Source organism: Mauremys reevesii, linkage group 10, assembly GCF_016161935.1.
Source record: "Mauremys reevesii isolate NIE-2019 linkage group 10, ASM1616193v1, whole genome shotgun sequence".
NCBI classification, from domain to species: Eukaryota; Metazoa; Chordata; order Testudines; family Geoemydidae; genus Mauremys; species Mauremys reevesii.
This window is the reverse complement of record NC_052632.1, coordinates 6,405,068-6,428,969: the sequence shown is the minus strand read 5'-3', so window position 1 is coordinate 6,428,969 and position 23,902 is coordinate 6,405,068. Positions and strand designations below refer to the sequence as shown.

The following is a 23,902-nucleotide window of genomic DNA, read 5'->3' as shown; positions in this document are numbered from 1 at the left end:
TGACACACACAGAGGTATCTTAAAAAAAACCCACCACCACCAATGACAGAAAACATGTTATAATAAAATTGTTAACAGCTTAACTGGTTATAAGTAACATGACACACCAGTGTGGGTTGCCAACCCAAATGGGGAACAAACCAAGGACTTCTGAGTCTTAAATATTGCATTTTCTACGGTCATCTCTGCTCTTTTAACCACAGCTGTAGCAGACTCATCAACCTGTATATGGGGCCCAGGGAGATGGGACCTACCATAGCACAGCAGGTAGTTTGCATCCAGAGCATGGAATTCTTAGGTAAGGCGGAGAAGTCAGAATGTCTGATGCCTTTCCATTATTCAAAGACACACACAGACCTTATTCCCTTTCCCTTGCTCCCCAGCACAGTCTATTTCAGCATCCATTGTTCTGGAGTATTGTTTTCCCACTTCCCCGCACTCCTCCTTTGTGCTAATGTGTGAGCTGAATGCACTAGAGAAAAGGAGAACGATCTTTAGGGGCAAGGATAGACTTTTCAAAGACTACAGCTCCTCTCACTTCCCCATACTTAATGAGCATAAAGCAGTGCTAATTATCTAGCAGATCCCAAAGGAATTAGGTGAATGGTGACATGCTAAGAAAATATTTTGACCTCTGATCTCATTATTCAGGTCCCATGTAAGTCATTCTCCTAGGTACTCTTCTTGCCACGTGTTGGGTAACACTAATTAATATCAACAGCTAATCAAAGTGCAGCTCGGGATGTGCCAATATAATTTATTTATATATATATATATACACACACACACACACACACACACACACACACACAGAGTATAATTCAACTTAACAAGACCCAGCACCACAGTTTCTGTAATAACACTGGGGCAAAAAGAACCAATTAAGAGACTGAATAAAGGAGGAAGGACAGAAGGTTAGCACAGGATGGAACTGCTTTTTGTCACTGAAGAAATGCTAGAAGGTAGCAGATCCTCAATGGTGTAAGCAGGTATAACTCCATTGACTCCCACTGATTTAGGCCAGCTGAGTGAGGCTCTGGCCTTCGGAAATATAGTGCATTCTGTATACGGACCGTGTGTCCTGAAACAAAAAGGACTCGACGAGATAATGTCCCAAAGGAAAAGCCTGGCTTTCTGAGAACAGAAGGGCCTTGTCAGGAGGGAATCTGGAAGGGTTCCATGGGAAATTAAAATGTAACCGGGAGGTGGGGGGGGAAAGACGACAACGTCGTAACTTATTTTACAGAGAATTCTCAGGCCTGCCAGCATTTAAAGGAACCACGTTTTCCTAGACAATTCTTTCTCCACTCTTAAGCCAGGCCGAAGAGTCTATATCAATACCAGAAAAATACTTACTTGAAAATCTAACTGCAGCCGTTTGACTGGCAACCACGCCTAAGGAGCTCTGGGAGACACAGGAGTAATTACCCTCTGCGCCAGTCTTTTCAGGATATTTACTCTCCTTAGCAGCAGCCGGGGACGATATGAAGAGTGATCCATTTGGAAGCACGCGAAGGTGCTCCTGCTCCACTAATGGGAACCCATTCTTCTTCCACGTGATATTGATCAACTGCTCGACAGAAGCCAGGTTACAGTCCAACACCACGGCGTGGCTCGGCTCTAATGTCACCTTTGCAGAGGCAGCCCTGCAGCTCAGCTCCAGAGAATCCCCCTGCAACAGCTTCCCTGCAAGGAAAAGACATTTGGGTTGTCTCCTGATTTATACAAACAGATGTCACAGCACTTCGCAGTTAACACGATCGGACATAAACACGCAAACTTCAGCCCTGCCAGGGGTCTGGCATCTGACGTGTCACTCACAAGTGGCAGCCCCCTTCGCACATCTCTCTCGCACAGCTGAGAGGTCACCCATTAAGCTGGGCTACAGGAATGACCTGCAGGGTCTCCTCTGGGCTATGGTAGTGTCGTCAGCTCTGCAGACAGCCTCCCTGCCTCCTGTGTTGCTATACCGCTGCTGGGGAAGGTGTATGCAGGAGGCGGCAAAGGTGGCAGTAACAGTATCATCAGGCACAAAAGACAATGGGGAGCCAGCGACAGCCTCTGGCTCTCGCACCTGCCTTCCAGACATCCCCACCCATACAGCCCAGCTACCGTCTCAGACACCCTGGCACCGCCCACTTACCCCCAGACTCCCTCCAGCATCCTCCCATCTATTCCTACACTGCCAGACACCCACTCACCTACCCAAGCTACAGTTGTCCAGTTCCTTGCAGCTCCTTGTCCAATCCCTCGCCCCCGCTAGGGGCAGGGCATGTTGAGCATAACTTGATATTTATGGCTATGGCCAAGTATGTAAATTAGCCAAGACTTTTGCATGAAGTGTCACACGTATCACTGCACAAAACTTGGCAGTTATGCCCTTAGCATCATCAGGCACAAGTCTCACTGAAGCCAGCTTACCCCAGGGGCGGATCTCGGCTCAGCACGGGTAGGAATCTGCTTCCTACCAAACTTAATGACTCTTCTTCGCACAGGATGGGTAAACACACAGGAAAAGTCCTACAAAATTAAAGAAAATAAGAGCTTTCCTGCAGGCTTTAACTACCTTATAAGATGTAATTGAGAATTATCTCCCCGCAATAGCATTCTATATGATGGCTAAAAGCCTATCGAAATTCATTTGTGCTCTGAGATCCTTTAATTTTATAGTGTAATTTTATAGTGTAATCCTATGATTTCACCCTTAGGAAGTTCCGTAGAACTTTTCCATAAAGAAGCGAGTCTTTTTTGCTGAGAATATCCAGCCACCCTGTTTAACCTGGATGCACATGGGGAGAGGGGCCATTTTCCTGTAGTCTACTCCTGTGGGAGTTCTGCACCTCTGCACAACGCAGAATTTTGCAGAAATTATATGTTTTTGCACATAATTTCCTTTCCCCCTCCCGCAGAAATGGGCTGCAGTGCTGCTGGCCGCTACTACGGGTTGCTGGACCCAGCAGAATCCAGCTCACGCACAGAAGACACTGTCCGAGGGAGAGGGGGGAGAGAGAGAAATTTCCTAGCAGCTATAGTTCCCCACAGGCCCTGAAGGAAGGAGACGGCGGCATGTGGGAAACTCCACACAAGCCTGGGACCCAGCAATAGGCTGTTTCTCCTTCTGGATCCCTGGGCAGTAGGGAGACATGTGTCTGGGCTGGGGGGAGGAGGGGGCACAGCTGGACTCTGGAGGGGAAGCGGTGTGGGTATCTGGGCTAGGGGGACCCCCACAACTGGGCTCGGGGGAGGGGAGGGTTCAGGTGTATTGGCTGGGGGGCCCACGGCTGGACTCATAGGGAGGGGTTGTGGGTGTCCGACCTCCCAGCTGGGCTTTTAGGAGGGGAACAGGGGGGCCAAGAAACTGGAACTGGGTTGTCACAGGGGTTTCTTTAACTCTCTAACCCTGGGGAAATTTTTGCGTGAGTCTGTATTGTAACAGACATATTTACAGAGAGGTATTTTGAAATAAATTACCAAACTAATCGAAACTGGCGTGATTATAGAGTGTTATTTTGACAAATAAAATTTGCAGAATTTTGCAAAATTTTAAAATATTGTGTGCAGAATTTTTATTGTTTTGGTGCAGAACTTTTAATTTTTTGGCACAGAATTCTGCAAGGAGTAGGTAGTCATAAGCCAAGTCCTAACTTCAAGGGCGTTCAGAGCCCCCTGTAGAAGCAAGCACAAGACAGGAAGTTCAGATCCAGATTTGGATCCAAATGTAAATTGCCACAAAATTCAGAAACCAGCGTCAGACCTGGGGATCTGATTCAGGCTGGTCACAATTTCTAACAGAATGGGTATTTTACATGTTTGCTTTCAGAACTCCATCTCTGTGGGCTGACTGGTAAGAAACAAAAAGCAGAGCACTACAAAAGAGCCAGACCCCCAACTAACATGGATGGGAGCAGAATCAGACCTAGATAGCTAGACATGGTTGTCCGCTGAAGGCTGCACTACTCAAATCCGCGTTACAAAACATTCACCCACAGAGATCTAACAGTAACAAGATCATGAACAAGGGCTGATTAGTGATGAATCACGAGAGAAACACAGCAAAGGCCAAAAGGGGGAAAAAAGAATGAAAAACAGGGAATACCGATTAAAGCAGGTGTTGAATAGCGGATAACACTTCCACCTTTTCATGTTCTCTGTATGTATAAATATCCCCTGTCTGTGTGTTCCATTCTATGCATCCGAAGAAGTGAGCTGTAGCTCACGAAAGCTCATGCTTAAATAAATTTATTAGTCTTTAAGGTGCCACAAGTACTCCTGTTTTTTTTACAAGGCTTACAGTTTATCATAAGGTAAATGAACAGTCAAAAAAGAACAAACAACAGAAAAATGGCCAAAATATCCATCCCACTGGCTTAGCACTCTAACCCCATGATGATCCCTGCAAGCGGTTCCTAAAGTGCTGTATCTCCACTCTCAGTCAAAAGGAAGGATGTTACAGCTACAAACTACTGGACACCGAGAAGACTGCATCACATCTCTTGGCAGCCTGCTTGCCGCAATGAGATCTTCAATCAGTTACCAGTGGTGAGAAAGTTAAATTGAACAGGTCTTGGTCTGGAAGGTTTCCAAACCAACACACGCAATCCCACTTGCAAGAGAGTTCCACCTCTAGCAACAATGCCTCAGCATTTCCTAAAGAATATTGTCATTAATAAAATGCATTTGCTATTACAGGTCTCCAGAGACACTAAGTCAATGTTAGCTGGCAGCACTGCTTCCACACACCAGCAATTTCAATCTCCACTGTGCTAGAAGCATCACATCCACTCTTTTTATGGCTCCCCTCCAAATTATTTTGTCACTGCTCCAATTGAAAATGTTTCCTGCCTCTATAACGAGTTTATCAACACTGGATATGAACCACATGGCTCCCTGCCCATCCCCTATCACAGAAAGCTACAGATTAATTTTATAGGAATTCAAACACCCTATTAAACCTTCTACTACCTACTGCCGATAAAAGGGCTGCATTTTAAAAGCGCGCACTTTAAGCATGCAATTAGGGGCAATGACACGCAAAATTACACATGCGGGGGAATGGAATTGTTTCTAGGCATCGAAAGCTCCAGGTGCCACTGAAAAGAAGGAATTTGCACGGCCCAAGTGCACAGTTAATTTAGTGACCCCCTGCTGTGCAGAAAACCTGTCAGCTTGCAGCGAGCCCAGGGATACGCATTTGTGCTCACAGAGGCCTGCTGATCCGCGGTCTCAGCTCAGAGTCACAGACATACGTGTTCTCGTCTGTGCACTCTCCTACAGATTATAATGGTGCCTTCCCCCGCTTCATCCAAACAATGGCCTTTTGTTGCCAAGAAGAAAATTAACAGCAGGTTAAAAGGTTCTGATAAAGAAACTAATTTTCATTCAACCTGAAATATAAAATTCCCCCCACCCCGTGACGTCTTTAGTTCTTCACACCTGGAGCAGAGCCCTGCCCATGCCTCAGTTTACCTTCTGCCTTGCATCAAGCAAACCACCACACCTGGGGTTTTCACAGTGCTGCTCTCCTTCGGGGTGCAGCTGTCTTATTACCCTTCCCATGTAATACACACTGCCTGCCATCGCTGGGGTGTGTGGAGGACTGAAGACTTGGAACACAGTCAGCACCGTCTGTGCTCAGGATAGTATCAGAGTTATTAGCAGGGTAAAACAGAATGAAAACGTGCGACGCAATGATTTGGAGCGCAACACAAACCCAAGGGTGGGGCTCTTGACGAGGGTAAATCATGTGTCATCCGAATAAACATGTGTCAGTGGATCAGAAAGGGATGAACTGCTTCTCTTGTAGCTTCCTTTGGGCCAAAGTTCAACCGAGTGCTGCCCGCCCTACCGGAAGCGCACAAGTATCTCGCAGGACTGGGCCCTTTGGTGGCTACGATTTATGCCACTCTTCCATTTTTCATTACTAATTTTGTCCCTCACAAGCAGTGACACTAATAGATGTCATAGCTGACTGAGTAGAGGAAGAACATAACATAAGAACATAAGAACAGAAGAATGGCCGTACCGGGTCAGACCAAAGGTCCATCTAGCCCAGTATCTGTCTACCGACAGTGGCCAATGCCAGGTGCCCCTGAGGGAGTGAACCTAACAGGCAATGATCAAGTGATCTCTCTCCTGCCATCCATCTCCATCCTCTGACGAACAGAGGCTAGGGACACCATTCTTACCCATCCTGGCTAATAGCCATTTATGGACTTAGCCACCATGAATTTATCCAGTCCCCTTTTAAACATTGTTATAGTCCTAGCCTTCACAACCTCCTCAGGTAAGGAGTTCCACAAGTTGACTGTGCGCTGCGTGAAGAAGAACTTCCTTTTATTTGTTTTAAACCTGCTGCCTATTAATTTCATTTGGTGACCCCTAGTTCTTGTATTATGGGAATAAGTAAATAACTTTTCCTTATCCACTTTCTCAACATCACTCATGATTTTATATACCTCTATCATGTCCCCCCTTAGTCTTCTCTTTTCCAAGCTGAAGAGTCTTAGCCTCTTTAATCTTTCCTCGTATGGGACCCTCTCTAAAACCCTAATCATTTTAGTTGCCCTTTTCTGAACCTTTTCTAGTGCTAGAATATCTTTTTTGAGGTGAGGAGACCACATCTGTACACAGTATTCGAGATGTGGGCGTACCATGGATTTATATAAGGGCAATAATATATTCTCAGTCTTATTCTCTATCCCCTTTTTAATGATTCCTAACATCCTGTTTGCTTTTTTGACCGCCTCTGCACACTGCGTGGACATCTTCAGAGAACTATCCACAATGACGCCAAGATCTTTTTCCTGACTCGTTGTAGCTAAATTAGCCCCCATCATGTTGTATGTATAGTTGGGGTTATTTTTTCCAATGTGCATTACTTTACATTTATCCACATTAAATTTCATTTGCCATTTTGTTGCCCAATCACTTAGTTTTGTGAGATCTTTTTGAAGTTCTTCACAATCTGCTTTGGTCTTAACTATCTTGAGAAGTTTAGTATCATCTGCAACTTGGCCACCTCACTGTTTACCCCTTTCTCCAGATCATTTATGAATAAATTGAATAGGATTGGTCCTAGGACTGACCCTTGGGGAACACCACTAGTTACCCCTCTCCATTCTGAGAATTTACCATTAATTCCTACCCTTTGTTCCCTGTCCTTTAACCAGTTCTCAATCCATGAAAGGACCTTCCCTTTTATCCCATGATAAAAGGATGGTCTAGTGGTTACAGTGCTGACCTAGGACTTGGAAGACGCAGTTTCAACGGCCTGTTGTACCACAGACGGCCTGTATGACTGTGTATGCATTGTAGTTGCAGCCATGTCGGTCCCAGGATATTAGAGAAACAAGGTGGCTGAGGTAATATCCAGGGCCGGCTTTAGGGTGATTCACCCGATTCCCCCGAATTGGGCCTCGCGCCCCTAAGAGGGCCCCTCAACCTCCCTAAGGACTCTCCGCCAACGTGCCACCAAAGGCACCGGAAGCCAATTAAGCCTCCGCCGAAGTCCCGCTGCTGTCTTTGGCGGCAGCTCTTTCGAATCGGGCCCCGCAGTGCCTAAAGCCGGCCCTGGTAATATCGGTTACTGGACGGACTGTAACCCACCAACCCCCTCTTCATGTCCTATGACTACACGGGTGTTAACAGGCCACTCTCCCTTGAATGGTCCTTTCCAATACGTGCTAACTACTTATGCTACACAAGGCTTTCTAGCTTGCACTTTGCTGTGATGCTGGGAGTTCTTTTCCCAGAGCTGAAGAAGAGCTCTGTGTGGCTCGAAAGCTTGTCTCTCTCGCCAGCAGAAGTTGCCCCAATAAAAGATATTACCTCACTCACCTTGTATTACCTTGGGCAAGTCACCTAATGCAAGTCTACACTCAAAACCCTGCATCGGCTGTATCACTTTAATGAAGATGCTCTAAGCTGATGGGAGAGAGCTCTCTCATCAGCGTAGTTACCTCCCTGAGAAGCAATAGCTGTGTCGACAGGAGAAGCTTCCTGCAGACATAGTACTGTCTACACAGGGGGGGTTAAATTGGTATAACTATGTCGCCCAAGGGTGTGGCTTTTATGGTTTTAAGGGTGTGTTATGGGTCTCACCAAATGAAATTAATAGGCAGCAGGTTTAAAACAAATAAAAGGAAGTATTCTTCACACAACGCACAGTCAACCTGTGGAACTCCTTGCCAGAGGATGCTGTGAAGGCCAAGACCATAACAGGGTTAAAAAAATAACTAGATAAATTCATGGAGGATAGGTCCATCAATCGCTATTAGCCAGGATGTGCAGGAATGATGTACCTAGCCTCTGTTTGCCAGAAGCTGGGAATGGGCCATAGGGGATGGATCACTTGATGGTAACCTGTTCTGTTCATTCCCTCTGGGGCACCTGGCATTGGCCACTATCAGAAGACAGGATACTGGGCTAGATGGACCTTTGGTTTGACCCAGTATGGCCGTGCTTATGTTCTTTTTCACCCACCCCCATGAACGCGTAGCGTAGTGTAGACGAGACCTAAGTGTCTCTATGCCTCAGTTCCCCATATGTACAGTGAGGATAACAATACCTATCTAGATGGCAATTACCAACTTCCCACAGGGATCGTTAGGCTAAACACATGAACAATGGCCAGGTGCTCAGATATTAGGGTGGTGGGGGCTATAAAAGCACCTTAGATAAGCAGGTATTTTTGTTGCTGACTTTTTAAACGTTGGAGGCGGGAGGGCCACATAACCCTAAGCACAACCTTGCATGGGCCAGAGTCTACATATATTTTAATAAGATTTAAAGTCACCTGCATTGATTTATATTTGAAGTTCAGCTTGTTTCACATGAATTTAGATAGGTTGTTTCTATGTACAGTATTTTTTGATACTTCCTTATGTAAACTAAACTGATGTAAACATGACAACGAAACGCTAATGAATCGGCCATTAATATATTGTGCTGAAGCAGGCCGCGGGTCTTATGAAATGCTCTGGTGGGCCATGTATAGCCCGCGGGCGTGAGGTTGGGCACCCGTGCATTAGCCCCAGCAGCTCAGGAGACAAAGGTGTCCCAACCTGCAGCCTCAGCCTGGATATGCTATGCCCACCCCAGCAACCCACAGAGGGAGAAAGCAGTGCGACAGCCCGTGCACTGTTCTCCGCTCCCCTCCAGTGTTCAAACCCCGACAGAACACACAGCTGCTGGCTGACTACACATTGCAGAGACCATGTCAAATTACCCAGCGTGGTAGCCTACATACAGGCACTGTATTCTGCTACACGCAGAGGCATTGCTCTCTTGGAATGCTGGTTATTGCTCCCTGAGTGGCTCTTGGCACAGGAGAGAGGCCCGAGCCTTGCACATTGGTATAAATAACACTGTGAAAGGAAAGGTATTTTAGGCAAAGAGAAAAATACGCCCTGAGCAGGTTACCAAAAAGAGCACAATAGGAAAGTGACATAATCAATGCAGAAAGCTGGTTAACAAAGCATGCAAGGCAGAGGAGAACTCATCAGTCAGACTAAGGACAGAAGACACATCCGGAGTGATGAATTACTTGCAAGAACACCAATCTGTATTCTTCTCCGGCCAGGACAACACTGGGCTTTCTGAGACCCTTCAAAGGGCTCTCAGCCAACGACAGTTGTTCTTGTAAAACAGTTTATGTGTAGAACGTCATATGAACCCTACTCAGCTTGTATTTATATACGGTATCATGTGAGGGGGAAGCCCTCAAAACGAAGTACTGAGGCATGCAAGTCCAGAGCTGCTGCTACTACCAGTTATTCCAAAACACACTGCTACTTCTTATGGGAGGGGTCTGATTTCTTTGCACTTCCTTAGAAATCCTAAGCATTTTAACAGCCTAATTACTCCTACATAAAGCTACATCTATGATGAACCTCTCAGGATGAGGAGGAGTGTGGTAGCAGTCTGAACACTACATTGCAAGGCTGCAGATTCCAACCCTGCCTCTCATACCAACTTTCTCATAGCCCTGAGTCACTTGACCTCTCTGTCTCAGTTTCCCTATTTGTAAAACGGAGATAACACTTATCTCCCTCACAGGAGTATAGTGAGAATTCATTTGTTATCAGCAATAAGGCTTTGGGGGGAGGGGGGGAGCATCAGATAAAAAGCAGCCTAGTTCAGTGCCCAACTCCCATTGAATTTCAGTGGGATTTGGGTGCCTGAGCTCTGAAAACGCCACCATACGTCCTGCATACATTGACTATTACGACTGATGTCGTAATATGGTCTGGCTACTCACAGCATGGTACAGCGACTAGCACAGAAATCCTCTTCTGTCTGTTTTTGGTACTTGGCCGAGCCTCATTAGCGTAGTCCCAGAGCACCTCAGAATCATTCCCACTGTACAGATGGGGACCTGGACAAAGAGAGACTAAGTGACTTGCCCACGGTTGCCCATGGAGCCTGTGGCGAAACAGGGAACTGAATTTGGTTCACTGGCCAGTGCCACTGGATCAGGCTTCCTCCACACCTCTTTACAAGGCACCTTTTCATCTTTGAGCCGAATCACTCACTTTTTACTTTGAAGAGCAAATTTCCAAAGAGCCACAACTGTCCAGGAAAATTGGGCACAGAAAAGGCCCATTTGGTGCTAGCTAAAAATGTGTACCCGCCAAGCTGGTACCTTTGTGTGCAGCCATTAGAACAGCCTGGCTCATTAACAGCCCATTTAGTGTAAGACCATGAGGACTCTTGATTAGGGAAGGGAAGAACTTCTGTTCAGACGCATGTGACAACTTCCCACCGCTTAGCACTAAACATAGCACTGAACAAACCAAATTCAGACCTGGCATGAGTGCATGCAGCTCCACTGATTTCCGCATGAGTGCTGTGATAAGTGTGCAACTACAGCTCTCTGTTGTCACCTCATCCTCCCGCCTGCTCCTGTTTGCCTGCTGTTGCATATTATCAAAACCCTGGGTTGAGAGTTCTGGGGGCAGGGTCTTTGTATTCGTTTGCACAGTGCCAGGCACAGTAGGGCCCAGGGCTCTGACTGGGTGCTAGGCACTACCACAATAAAAATAATCATAAATTGGTCCTAGATATTCAAAGAACAGAACAGACAGAGAGAAATATCTTACAGCCTCCGGAAATGTAGCAGCGTGGCTGGTTCAAAACACCATACTACGTAAAGTACTTTCAGGGTAAAGGATCACAACAGAGGAAAAACAAATATAATCAGGATTCTAAAATGCTGCAGACTATTTTCAATTTCCAGCCATTGTTATGCACTGATAGAAAGAGATATGGCTCTGTTTAAACACACACACACACACACACACCCCTACCTACCCACCCTGTTGGAGTTAATTTGCTACTGAAAAGACTTTACCAACTAGTAGAAAGTGCTTGGCCAATATAATATAGAAACTATGGTTATTCCAGGACTGTTTCTAATTAAGTGGACTCCTGATCCAATAGTCATGAGGTCCCTTTGGAGGTCAGCCATCAAACGTTTTAACCACTGAGACGGCACTTAGGAATTACATTTACTTCTGAATTTAGGACCTGCTAGTATTGCTTCCTCTTAGCCAGGGGCGGCTCTAGCTTTTTTGCCGCCCCAAGCACGGCAGGCAGGCTGCCTTTGGCAGCTTACCTGCGGGAGGTCCCCGGTCCCGCGGCTTCAGTATACCCACCGCCGAATTGCCGCCAAATCCGTGGGACCAGGGACCTCCCGCAGGCAAGCCGCTGAAGGCTGCCTGACTACCGCCCTCGCAGGGACCGGCAGGGCGCCCCCTGGGGCTTGCCGCCCCAGGCACGCGCTTGGAGCGCTGGTGCTGGTCCACGCAGTGTGCCGAGGCGGTCAAAAAAGCAAACAGGATGTTAGGAATCATTAGAAAGGGGATAGAGAATAAGATTGAGAATATATTATTGCCCTTATATAAATCCATGGTACACCCACATCTCGAATACTGTGTACAGATGTGGTCTCCTCACCTCAAAAAAGATATTCTAGCACTAGAAAAGGTTCAGAAAAGGGCAACTAAAATGATTAGGGGTTTAGAGAGGGTCCCACACGAGGAAAGAGTAAAGAGGCTAGGACTCTTCAGCTTGGAAAAGAGAAGACTAAGGGGGGACATGATAGAGGTCTATAAAATCATGAGTGATGTTGAGAAAGTGGATAAGGAAAAGTTATTTACTTATTCCCATAATACAAGAACTAGGGGTCACCAAATGAAATTAATAGGCAGCAGGTTTAAAACAAATAAAAGGAAGTTCTTCTTCACGCAGCGCATAGTCAAACTTGTGGAACTCCTTACCTGAGGCGGTTGTGAAGGCTAGGACTATAACAATGTTTAAAAGGGGACTGGATAAATTCATGGTGGCTAAGTCCATAAATGGCTATTAGCCAGGATGGGTAAGAATGGTGTCCCTAGCCTCTGTTCGTCAGAGGATGGAGATGGATGGCAGGAGAGAGATCACTTGATCGTTGCCTGTTAGGTTCACTCCCTCTGGGGCACCTGGCATTGGCCACTGTCGGTAGACAGATACAGGGTTAGATGGACCTTTGGTCTGACCCGGTACGGCCTTTATGTTCTTATGTGCCTGGAGCCACCGCTGCTCTTAGCTGTCATGGTCATTTCGAATGCAAACATGTGGCATGACATAAAATATTCTACTTGCCTGGATTTCTAAATCCAGCACTGGGGATTTCTGAGAGAGCAACATGAAGTGGTACATACAAAACAGCTTTTTAGACTAGAGGGTGCTCCCACCTGTCTACCCACTATCCACAGATTGCCTCAGGGTAATTAAGAACATCTTGATAACTTCTCGAGAACAAAACAAGAAAGGGTGAGGGGAAGGATTTGGGGAAAAACATTCACTAGTTCAGATTTAGACATACGTAACTGCAGAGGTGAGTCGATATTAAATTCCATTCACGCAAACGGGTCACTGTTCTATTCAGAACCAGATTGTGATTGCTTCAGAATTTCCTAGATTGGATACTGTGCCTATACCAGCTGTGTGGAGGGATTTGCTTGAGACACGTGGAAACACACAGCGTGCATGTGAGACTGGAACCAGGCCCTGGTGTCTTGTGTTAAAGTGTTAGATTTCCATCAAAACTAGCTTCTTTGAAACCGGCTCTGCAGGGCATTATTATATTAATCTATCTATTGCACTGATAACGGCTCGGCAGGAGGTGATGTGCTTCATGCAACATTAAATCAACATTAATCTAAGCAGAAACATACTCATTTTCCTGTATCCCACCTCCTCATTCCACCTGCTTGTTCAGTTCAATCACCTCTTGAATTTTGGGCCCGATCCAAAGCCCACTGAAGTCAGTGGAAAGATGCCCAGTGACTTAAATGGAAATAAATCTGCCCCTTTCAGATGAATGGGGCAGAGACTTTCCCTACATGTTAGTACACAGCCCAGCATAACGGGCCCTGATCCTGGCACTACAGGAATACACATCAATAATCAGAGAGTAGAAAGAGTATGAATCATTGACTTGCAGCAACTGGATGCTTTACACCTTTCATATGTGTATGTGATGACATACAACCGAGAATACATTAGACCCACACACGCTCAACTGGAGCTGAGCGGCTCGAGGCTTAAACTCGAGTAGAAGGTAAAACTGATGCCCTGGCTTTCGTGGATTACAAAACTATAAATAATTCCATCTGGTGCGAGCTAGCAATCCAGCCAAATTTGACAGATTCCTGATGGGTCAGAAGCGAGGCTCAGCGAGTGCGGCTTTCACATGCAGGATACACCGTAACAGTCGGCCACACGTCTGCTGGGAGCTTGCGCTTTGTGTCTGGTAACAGAACTTGTCTCCTCATGTGTTGCATGTAACTCCCGGCTCCTCGTGTTTTGCATGTAACGCCTCACATCTTCCCCCGCCTCCCTGGAAATTTGCCTTTTAAAATAGAGAGGAGGAAAGATCTACTCAGGGACATACCAACGTGGTAACATTTCAGATATCAGAAGCAAATATGTCCTTGATCTCTGTTACACGGCTTGGGCAAACAAAAGGTTACTGTTCAACAGGAGACAAATGGCTTTGGTCAATGGAGAGAGGGGCTGTGCTTTTAATAAACATTTCTAATACCAGCTAGATTATGTATTTGTATTATTTTAATGCCTAGGAGCCAGACTCCATTGTGTTAGGCACTGCACAAGCCCAGGACAGACAGACGGTCCCTGTCCCAAAGAACTTTCAATCTAAGCATCGGACAAGAAATAGGCAGGCTGATTGGGGAGCTCCAGGGAACAATGAGACAATATGAGTCAGCATGATGGGCAGTGGGTCTCGGCACACCAGCGTCTTGACTGTTGCCAAGTGTTTTGTAGGCATCACAGAAGAGGGGTGTTGTAATGAGGGATTTGAAGGAGGACAATGAGCTAAGTCTGCAGATGTGCACCGGGTACTTCTCCCAAGTGCGAGGGGCAGCGGGGGAGAAAGCACAAAGGGGCTTGTTTGAAAAGGTATCAAGTGAGCGAGGGAGGCTGGCAGCATGGAGGAGTTGACATTTTGCTAGTGAAGAAGAGATGATAGGTAGGGTGGAGATAGGTCATGAAAGGCCTTGAAAGTGAAAACAAGCAGCTTCTGTTTGATGCAAACGAGAAGGGGAAGCCAGTGGAGAGACTCGAAGAGAGGGGTAAGAAGGTCAGAGCTGCATTCTGAATGGGTCTCAGTGGGGCAAGATTGCTTTGGTCAAGGCCCAGAGAGAAGGATGTGGCAGGGATCAAGATGTGATTGGAGGAGAGTTTAGTTGGGTGGATGGACAGGAAAGGCCACATCTTACAGGTGCTATACAGAACAAATAGGCAAGATTGACACATAGGCAAGATGTGCAGACCAAGAGAAGTCGAAGCTGAAGATGATGCCCAGGTTATGGACCTGAGAGACAGGGAGGATTATGAGGGGTACACAGAGAAGAGAAGGGATGGTAGCAGGGCAGACTGCCACCCCAGGGCGTGCAGAGCCAGAGAGCAGCAAGCCCTCAGGAGGTGGCCAGCAGACAGGTGATGGAAATCAGCTGATCCAGCTGAACAGCAGTTAATGTTTCACTCTCATTCCCAGCTGGACCCAGCTCTGTATGAGGAGGAGGGCCAGGAGAGGCAAACCCCTCCCTGAGCAGCAGCAGAGGGCTGCAACAGGTTAAGGGCAGGCAGGCAGGCAGGCCGGCCCTGTGGTTCCCCTGAGGCAGAGAGAGAGGACTGTGACCCTTGAGCCACCAGGGGGTAGAGGACCCTGCAGTATCAGTCCTAGTCAAGGCTATTACTTGTGTTTCCTCACCATATTTTTTTGCATTTGTGTGGCAGTGGAATAAAACTTTGAGAAATGAGTCAAAGGTGGTGAAAAAGCAGCTAGGAGTTACATGCATTCAAACACCCTTGCACAGTGTGTGTCTTGTCTCCCATCTAGTGGCTGGTCCACAGAGAAGGTAGCAGCCTACTACTGCCAGCTACTACTGGAGTTACTCCTTAAGCTCAAGCGGCAGCAGTCTGTGTTGATAGTTCTGGGTCCAAGCCCCAATGACAAGCGTGAGTGGTGCTGTTAGACAAACAATTTAAATGCTCATTTCAGGTTAATAAACAGTCAATTACTATTCACAATGGGCCAAAGTCCTCACTGGCATTGACCTGAGTAGGAGTTCTGCCTACTCTGACAATAACCAATACAGCAATCTAAAGTCATGCCCCCAAGACTGCACTATCAGTATTTTATGCTGTCATGTTCTGGGCCATGACCATAAGGTATTCAAGCACCGCTTTTAACAAGATTGAATACAGACTGAGGATCTGCTTTAGGATAGGATTTGTCCCAGTCAAATTAAATTATCACCAGCTGAAAGCTTCCAAAGTATTTATGTGAAAATCTTTGAATAGTTAGTTTAAAAAAAAAATTTAAGGATGTAGCAAGAGAGGACTCATTATAGCACAGGCCGTGGCAGATTAATGCTTCACAAAGAGCGAAGTACAAAAGTTTGCTAATCTGACACACTTCCAAGGCTGACATCACTTTCAGTTCTTGGCAGCAAGAGATTTTCCTGGAGAGCTGCTACTGTACGGCAGGTCCCGCTTTGCCTGGAGACCGGCCAGTGCATTTCCTATTCCATGCACATCTGGCACATTGGAACTGGTTTATGCACCTTGCAGAATCCAAGCCAAAGAAAACCTTCCAAAGCGCAAGAAAAGCCTTTTAAACAGCGCAAGGAAAATGCTCCCTGACCATGTGTGTTCTGCTAGATATCACACTAAGAGAAAAAGGCTTTTTTTCCCCCTCTTTCTATGTCTTGCAGCGTATGGCACAAATTCAAATTGCAGTTAAGCCTCTAAATTGTCGCCTGTCTTAATTTATGTATTTATTTTGGATGTCGAACCAGGAGATTCAACAGCACAATTAATCTCATTTAATCAGGAGTGAATAGCACTGAAGACAAACTGAAGTTATTCCTTCCAAAGGGGTTTCCTACCATATCAGTCAGCCAACTACTGCAGCATTTTCCCACTTGAAGTGTAACATTCTGCTGCAGCTCTTCACGCAGGCCAAGCTTAAATCTTTAAATTCCATTGTCTAGTTCAAAGAGCAATTACATTAGAGTGTGTCCCCATCAGAGGGGCACAAAACACTTTTTCTTCTTGGGAACCTTAAGCACTGATAATTAAAAAACAATAGCTTGGCCTCAGCCCTTGTTCAGGACAATCACACATTGCAAATGGTGGTCTCCGAAAGAAGCATGGACTGAGATTTTAGTATCTTGCAGCATTCTAAAGAGGAAAAGTATTCTGCTTTCCAGTGGAGGCAGTGCTGCGTAGCAGTTACAGCAGGGCATAACATACCCTAAGGGACGGGAAGGATGGCTCAGTGGTTAAGGTGCTAGGCTGGAACTTGGAAAACCCAGGGTCAAGTCCCTGCTCTTCCACAGACTTCCTGTGTGGCCTTGGGCAAGGATCCCTGTGCCCCAGTTCTCCTTCTGTAAGGAGGATAACAGCATTGTTGCACTCCTCTAGAGCGGTAGCAGATCCCACTTTCGTGCATGCTCCCAACTGCGTCGCTGTAGGCATTGTGCCTGCAAGTAGATGGTGCAGGGATCCAAGTTGTCCCAGCACTACACTGGCTCTCAAAATCCATAGCTTGGCTACTGCAAAACAGGAGCAGGCAGGTGATAAAGACCTTTGCAACTGTCATTCATGTGGGTGGGAAGCTGCATTAAGGAGGCTTCTTTGATCCAGTGTGTCCATTCTGTGGCTGTTGTTAATATTTGCACAAGCCCATCTAAGACTTTGTGTGCATTTTAAATAAATCAGAATTGATTAATGGCATTCCCACTACACTAATGGCATCACCCACTAAATAATCATGCTGGACTAAATCTCTGTTACCCTTCTCTTGCTGATCTTTCTGATACGTTTTCCATTACCCCTTCCACACAGAGTTAAAAACCCAGAAAGCACTTGCATTACAGAGACATCACCAAAAACAACTGCTGCGCTATATTACTGTGTACAGGCCACAACTAAAAAGCTGGGAGCTTTTTGAAACTATAATTAGGGTACAGTATGTTATTCATTGCTTTTATCTAAATGTTTCCAAAGGCTGCCAAAGTAACTTTGATAGAAGAATATCACTGTGTGCGCACGCATGTCACACACACACACACACACACCCAATGAAATGAAATGAATATAGTTTAGACTGTTTCTCCGGAACCACAGATTAACCTGTGGTTTTCCTGTATTTGAACAACCCTCCTGCTATTTTGAGCAGTCTGTCTCAAGTCAAGCACTCCTGCCCAGATTAGCCACCGCTCATACTAGGTGTAGCAAGGCTGTGGCTGGTGTCATGGTGAGATATCACTTTCCTTTAGATTCATAGATTCCAAGGCCAGAAGGGATCATTGTCTGACCTCCTATATAACACGGGACATAGGGCTTGTCTGCCCTTACATTTTAGGGCACTCTAACTTGCTGGCTCAAGGGGTGAAGAATCACCCCCCTGAGCGCAGCAAGTGTGAACAGGCTCCCAGTGCTCGGAGCTAATCCCCTCGTGGAGGTGGATTACCAGGAGTGCTTGGAGAGCTCTCTCCCAGGGCTCAAGCGTGACCACACTCGCACGTCAAAGTGCTGCTGCACACCTCTTGGTGAATTGTTCCAATGGTTAATTACCCTCACCATCAAAAAATTACACCTTATTTCCAATCTGAATTCGTCTAGTTTCAACTTCCAGCCATTGGCTCATGTAATGCCTTTCTCCGATGGAGTGAAGAGCCCTTATTAAATATTTATTCCCCATGTAGATACTTACAGACTGTGATCAAGTCAGCCCTTAACCTTCTCTTTGTTGAGCTAAATAGATTGAGTTCTTTGAGTCTATCACTACAAAGCAGGTTCTTTCATGTTTTAATCATTCTCGTGGCTCTTCTCTGAACCCTCTCCAAATTACCAGCATCCTTGAATTGTGACTGTCAGAACTGGATATAGTATTTCAGCAGTGGTCGCACCAGTGTCAATACACAGGCAAAATAAACTCTCCATTCCTACTTGAGATTCTCCTCTTTATGCATCGAAGGATTGTATTAGCTCTTTTGGCCAAAGCATCACACTGGGAGCTCACGTTCAGCCGATTATCCACTACCCACTACAACCCCCAAATCTTGTTCAGAGTCACTGATTCCCAGGATAGATTTCCCCATCCTGTAAGTATGACCTACATTCTTTGTTCCTAGATGTAAGCATCTACATTTAGCCATATTAAAACACGTACTGTTTGCTTGCGCCCACCTTACCAAGCGATCCTGATGGCTGACCTGTCCTCTTCATTATTTACCACTATCTGAATTTGTCTCATATATGATGATTTTATGTTTACTTCCATAAAAAATTTTAAATAGCATTGGGCCAAGAACAGATCCCTGAGGGACCCCATTAGAAAAAATATCCATTTGATGATGACTCTCCATTTACAATTACAGTTTGAGACCTATCAGTTAGCCAACTTTTAATCCATTTAATGTGTATCATGTTAATCTTATATCTTTCTCTAGTTTGTTAATCAAAATGTCATGAGGTATGAAGTCAAATGCCTTACAGAAGTCTAAATATATTACATCAACACTAATATCTTTATCAGCCAAACTTGTAATCTTACCAAAGATAAATATCAAGTTAGTTTGATAGGCTCTATTTTCCATAAACCCATGTTGATTGGCTTTAATTACATTAGCCTCCTTTAATTTTTTATTAATCAAGCCCCATATCAGCTGCTCCATTATTTTGCTTGGCATCAGTGTCAGATTGACAGATTACCTGAGTCATCCTGTTTACCCTTTTTAAGTACTGGCACAACATTAGCTTTCATCTAGTCTTCTGGAACTTCCCTGGTATTCCAAGACTTCTTTAAAATCAACACTAATGGTCTAGCGAGCTCCTCAGCCAGCTCTTTTAAAACTCTTAAATGCAAATGATGCAGACATGCAGATTGAAAAATGTCTAACTTTAGTAGCTGCTATTTAACATCCTCCTGAGATACCGGTGGAAAGGAAAGAATGGCATCATCAAGTGATATGATTATATCATCTGCTTTTTTCCCCAAATACAGAATAGAAATATTTATTGAACACGTCTTCCTTTTCTGCATTATTATTGATAATTCTACCATTTCTATCTAGCAACCATTGTTGCTGGTAGAACCATTGTTCGGATTCTTCTTGGTCCTAATATATTTATAATGTCTCTTTGCTTCCCTTATAAATTTTCTACAATACCTAGTTTCTGAGTCATATTCATTATTATCAACTTCCCCTTTCCTCCATTTGTTATATATATATTTTTAATTTTGTACAACTGCCTTGACACCCCCCCGAACCAGGTTGGTTTTTTAAACATTACGGCCTTCTTCCTCAATTGTCGCTTTTGGGGCATCTAGTAAAGAGTTCTTAATGTGAAATTATCATTCACGTTTTTCTGATTAAAGTCTTCCTCCCAGATTATTTGGCTTATAATTGTTTTCAGCTTTGTGAAACTGGTCCTTTTAAAGCACCAAGTATATACATCACTGGCTTTATAAAGGTCTGAACTTTATTCTGTTTGCCCACTATAAATGTGATCAAGTCATGATCACTTGTATCCACATTATCACTCATTTTTAGTTCCATGATCAGTTCGTCTTTATCTGTCAAGACGAGGTCCGCACACGTTGGATGCAACGCTTTTTAAGTTAGGAAATTGTCGTCTACAATACGCACGTTTTAGTAATGGCAGCATGAGCCCTCCTGCATATATAACTCAAACTGAAGTCCCCCGTGATCTCACAGCTTTTTTTCTACACATTAGAGATAGGTGCATAAGGAGCTGGTCATCCTGCTCCTTTGGGCTTGGCTACACTTACAAGTTGCAGCGCTGGTGGAGGCTTTCCAGCGCTGCAATTAACACCCCGTCCACACTTGCAGGGCACAACCAGCGCTGCAACTCCCTGGTTGCAGCGCTGGCTGAAAACCCATCCGGGTTGGGGTATAAGAGTGCAGCGCTGGTGACACCAGCGCTGCTCAGCAGGTGTGGACACTCACCAGCGCTTTACCTGTCCTCCAGGGAATAAGGAGCTATCCCAGAATTCCTGTTCAGCCACTCTGCACATCAGTTTGCACTCTACTGCTCTTGCCTCAGGTGACCCGCCTTTAAATGCCCCGGAAATTTAAAATCTCCTTCCTGTTTGCTGCAGCCAGGTGTGGAGTGCAATCAGTTAATCAGTTACAGGTTACAGGTAACCATGCCTCCACGCGGCAAACGAGCCCCAGCATGGAGCACAGGTGAATTGCAGGACCTCATCAGTGTTTGGGGTGAGGCGCCTGTTCAGGCACAGCTGCGCCCGGCCGTAGGAATTACGATATCTTTGAGCAGATATCAAGGGACATGCTGGATAGGGGCCATCAACGGACGCACTACAATGCAGGGTGAAAGTTAAAGAGCTGCGGAGTGCCTATTACAAAGCCCGAGAGGGAATCGCAGATCCGGATCCGCCCCACGACCTGCCGCTTTACGTGGAGATGGACAACATACTTGGGGTGACCCCACTGCCAATCCCAGGGTAACGATGGACACTTCTGAGCAGGCTGGGGACAGGAGGAGGAGGAGGCTGCGGGGAGAGGAAACCGCGAGTGAAGCTCCTGGGATGGGGAAGAAACCGCAGATTCCTGGAGGCATGCAGCCAGGAGCTCTTCTCAAGCCAGGAGGAAAGTACCCAATCGCAGCAGCAGCCAGCAGTTGCAGAAGGACAAGCAGAGGAGCGTGTACCGGTAAGCGGCTTTTATTTTCTGGGTGGAAATGTTTCTGGAGAGGAAGGGGGTTATGGATGCATGCATGGCAGCGTCTAGATGTGGAATAGCCCGTTGATGTGGTCTATCACGTCAGCGGTAATCTGCTTCAGTTATCTCAGCAAAAGCTTCATCCAGAGCGTGGGCAATATGCCTGCGCAGGTTTATAGGCAGAGCCACTGTGTCCCTTGTCCCAGTGACGGTGACGCGTCCGCGCCACTCTTCGGCCAGGGGACCATTTCTGAACACAGGCACGCCGCATAGGGTCCCGGGCGGAATCCACATTGCTCTAAAAGAGCCCCGCTGTTCCCTAGTGACTCGCAGTAGGGAAACATCTTCCAGGATTAAGTCCTGTGAAAAATGTTGGGAGACTCTTTAGTGAAGAGATAGGAGATAAGATCACCCCTGCATCTGCATCTTCACTCAACCCCTCTAGCACTCCAGATTACCCAAGCAACCAGCTCCTCTCACTCAAGCCCCACCTCACTCACCATTTCGTGGCTTCTGTTGTGTTTTCCTTTTGGGATAAAGAATGCAAGTGAGAACTTGCAAGTGAGAACTCCTCAGTGTAACAATTCATGTCTGGAGATAGTGGATACAATGCTGCCCGTGTTAAATGTTGTCATTTCTGTGTGTACAGTGACCTTGACTGGACTGCCCAGATGTTCAACATCACAGAGGCTTCAAAATTTGAGAAAAATCCCCGAAAGAGCAAAGAGGACATGCTGAAAACTGTTCTTCAGCACTCTGCTACAGAGAGAAAAGAATTGAAGGAGTGGCGAGAGAAAGAAAGCAGGACCCGCAAGAGAAATGCAGTGGCCAAGAGGAAAAGCACGGAGCGGCTGCTAAGCATCCTGGAGCGCCAAGCGGAGTCTATAGAGTCACTCGTTGCCATGCAAGCAGAGCACTACCGTGCTACTCCCCCACCCGCCCGTCCTTTGTGCCTTGTGCCCCAATGTCAGCTCCAACCACCTTTCCCCAGCATCCAGGCTCTTACCACCACCAGCTGCCTCCAACACCTGTACGTTCCCCAACCAGCCCTGATACCTACCACCACCCTTACCCTCTGCATTCAACCCCCATCACCATGCAGTATATGCACCCTGAAGTGCAGGATTCATTAAACAGCAATCCAGACATGGCATATGCAAACTTGTGACTGTACAGTTCACCAACCCACACCCTTGCCCTCTTGTGTTAATGAAATGTTGTGTGTCTGTCTGTCTGTCAAGGAAGTTTTTTTCTTTTCAATAAAACAATTCTTGGCTTTGAAAACAGTCTTTATTATAGCAGATAGTGAAAGACACCTTAGCCCAGTAAAGAAAGAGGCACTGCAAATCATATTATTATTATGGATAATAGAATAACAGTGTAAGCAGTGCAATTCACTCCCATGCAAGGCAGCAAACATTACTGTTGGCTTTCAGCCTCAAATTCTTCCTCAAGGCATCCCTAATCCTTGAAGCCCTGTGCTGGGCCTCTATTAGCCCTGCTCTCTGGCTGTGCATATTCAGCCTCCAGGACTTGAACCTCGGTGGTCCATGCCTCACTGAATGTTTCACCTTCCTTCACAAATATTATGGAGGGTACAGCAAGCGCTTATAACCGCTGGGATGCTGCTTTCCCCAAGTCTAGCTTCCCATACAAACATCTCCAGCGAGCCTTTAAACGCCCAAAAGCACACTCCACAGTCATTCTGCACCGCTCAGCCTGTAGTTGAACCGGTCCTTGCTCCTGTCAAGCTTCCCTGTATAGGGTTTCATGAGCCAAGGCAGTAACGGGTATGCGGGTCTCAAGGATCACAGTGGGCATTCGACATCCCCTACTGTGATCTTCCTGTCTGGGAAAAAGTCCCTGCCTGCATCTTCCTGAACAGGCCACTGTTCAAAGATGCGTGCATCATGCACCTTTCAGGCCAGCCTGTGTAAATGTCAATGAAACGCCCGCGGTGATCCACAAGCGCCTGGAGAACCATAGAGAAATACCCTTACGATTAACGTGCTCTGATGCCAGGTGGGGGCCAGAATAGGAATATGCGTCCCATCTATCGCCTCCACAGTTAGGGAAACCCATTTGTGCAAAGCCATCCACAATGTCCTGCACGCCTCCCAGAGTCACGGTCTTTCTTAGCAGGATGCGATTAATTGCCTTGCAAACTTGCATCAAAACGATTCCCACGGTCGACTTTCCCACACCAAACTGGTTCCCGACCGACCGGTAGCTGTCTGGATTTGCCATCTTCCAGATTGCAATAGCCACCCGCTTTTCCACCGTCAGGGCAGCTCTCAATCTTGTGTCCTTGCGCCGCAGAGTGGGGCGAGCTCAGCACACAGTCCCATGAAAGTGGCTTTTCTCATACGAAAGTTCTGCAGCCACTGCTCGTCATCCCAGACTTCCATGACGATGTGATCCCACCACTCAGTGCTTGTTTCGAGCCCAAAAGCGCGGCGTTCAACGGTGCTGAGCATTTCCGTGAATGCCAAGCACTCTAGTGTCACACGCGCAGACAAATCCATATTGATATCATCGCCGGACTCCTCACTGTCACTTTGGAGCTGAAGGAATAGCTCGACTGCCAAACGTGTTGTGCTGGTGACACTCATCAGCAG

The 23,902-nt window shown here is 46.2% G+C and overlaps 1 protein-coding gene across 5 annotated transcripts in view; it reads right to left on the bottom strand.

Moving 5' to 3' along the window:
* IGDCC4 (immunoglobulin superfamily DCC subclass member 4) overlaps window positions 1-23,902 on the bottom strand; it is a 179,833-nt gene that overhangs the window by 114,143 nt on the left and 41,788 nt on the right. For all 5 annotated transcript variants that reach the window (XM_039490080.1, XM_039490083.1, XM_039490082.1 and 2 more), the window contains one exon: window positions 1,357-1,686. In XM_039490080.1, the coding sequence (XP_039346014.1) occupies window positions 1,357-1,686 (330 nt within the window). The remainder of the gene's footprint in view (window positions 1-1,356; window positions 1,687-23,902) is intronic.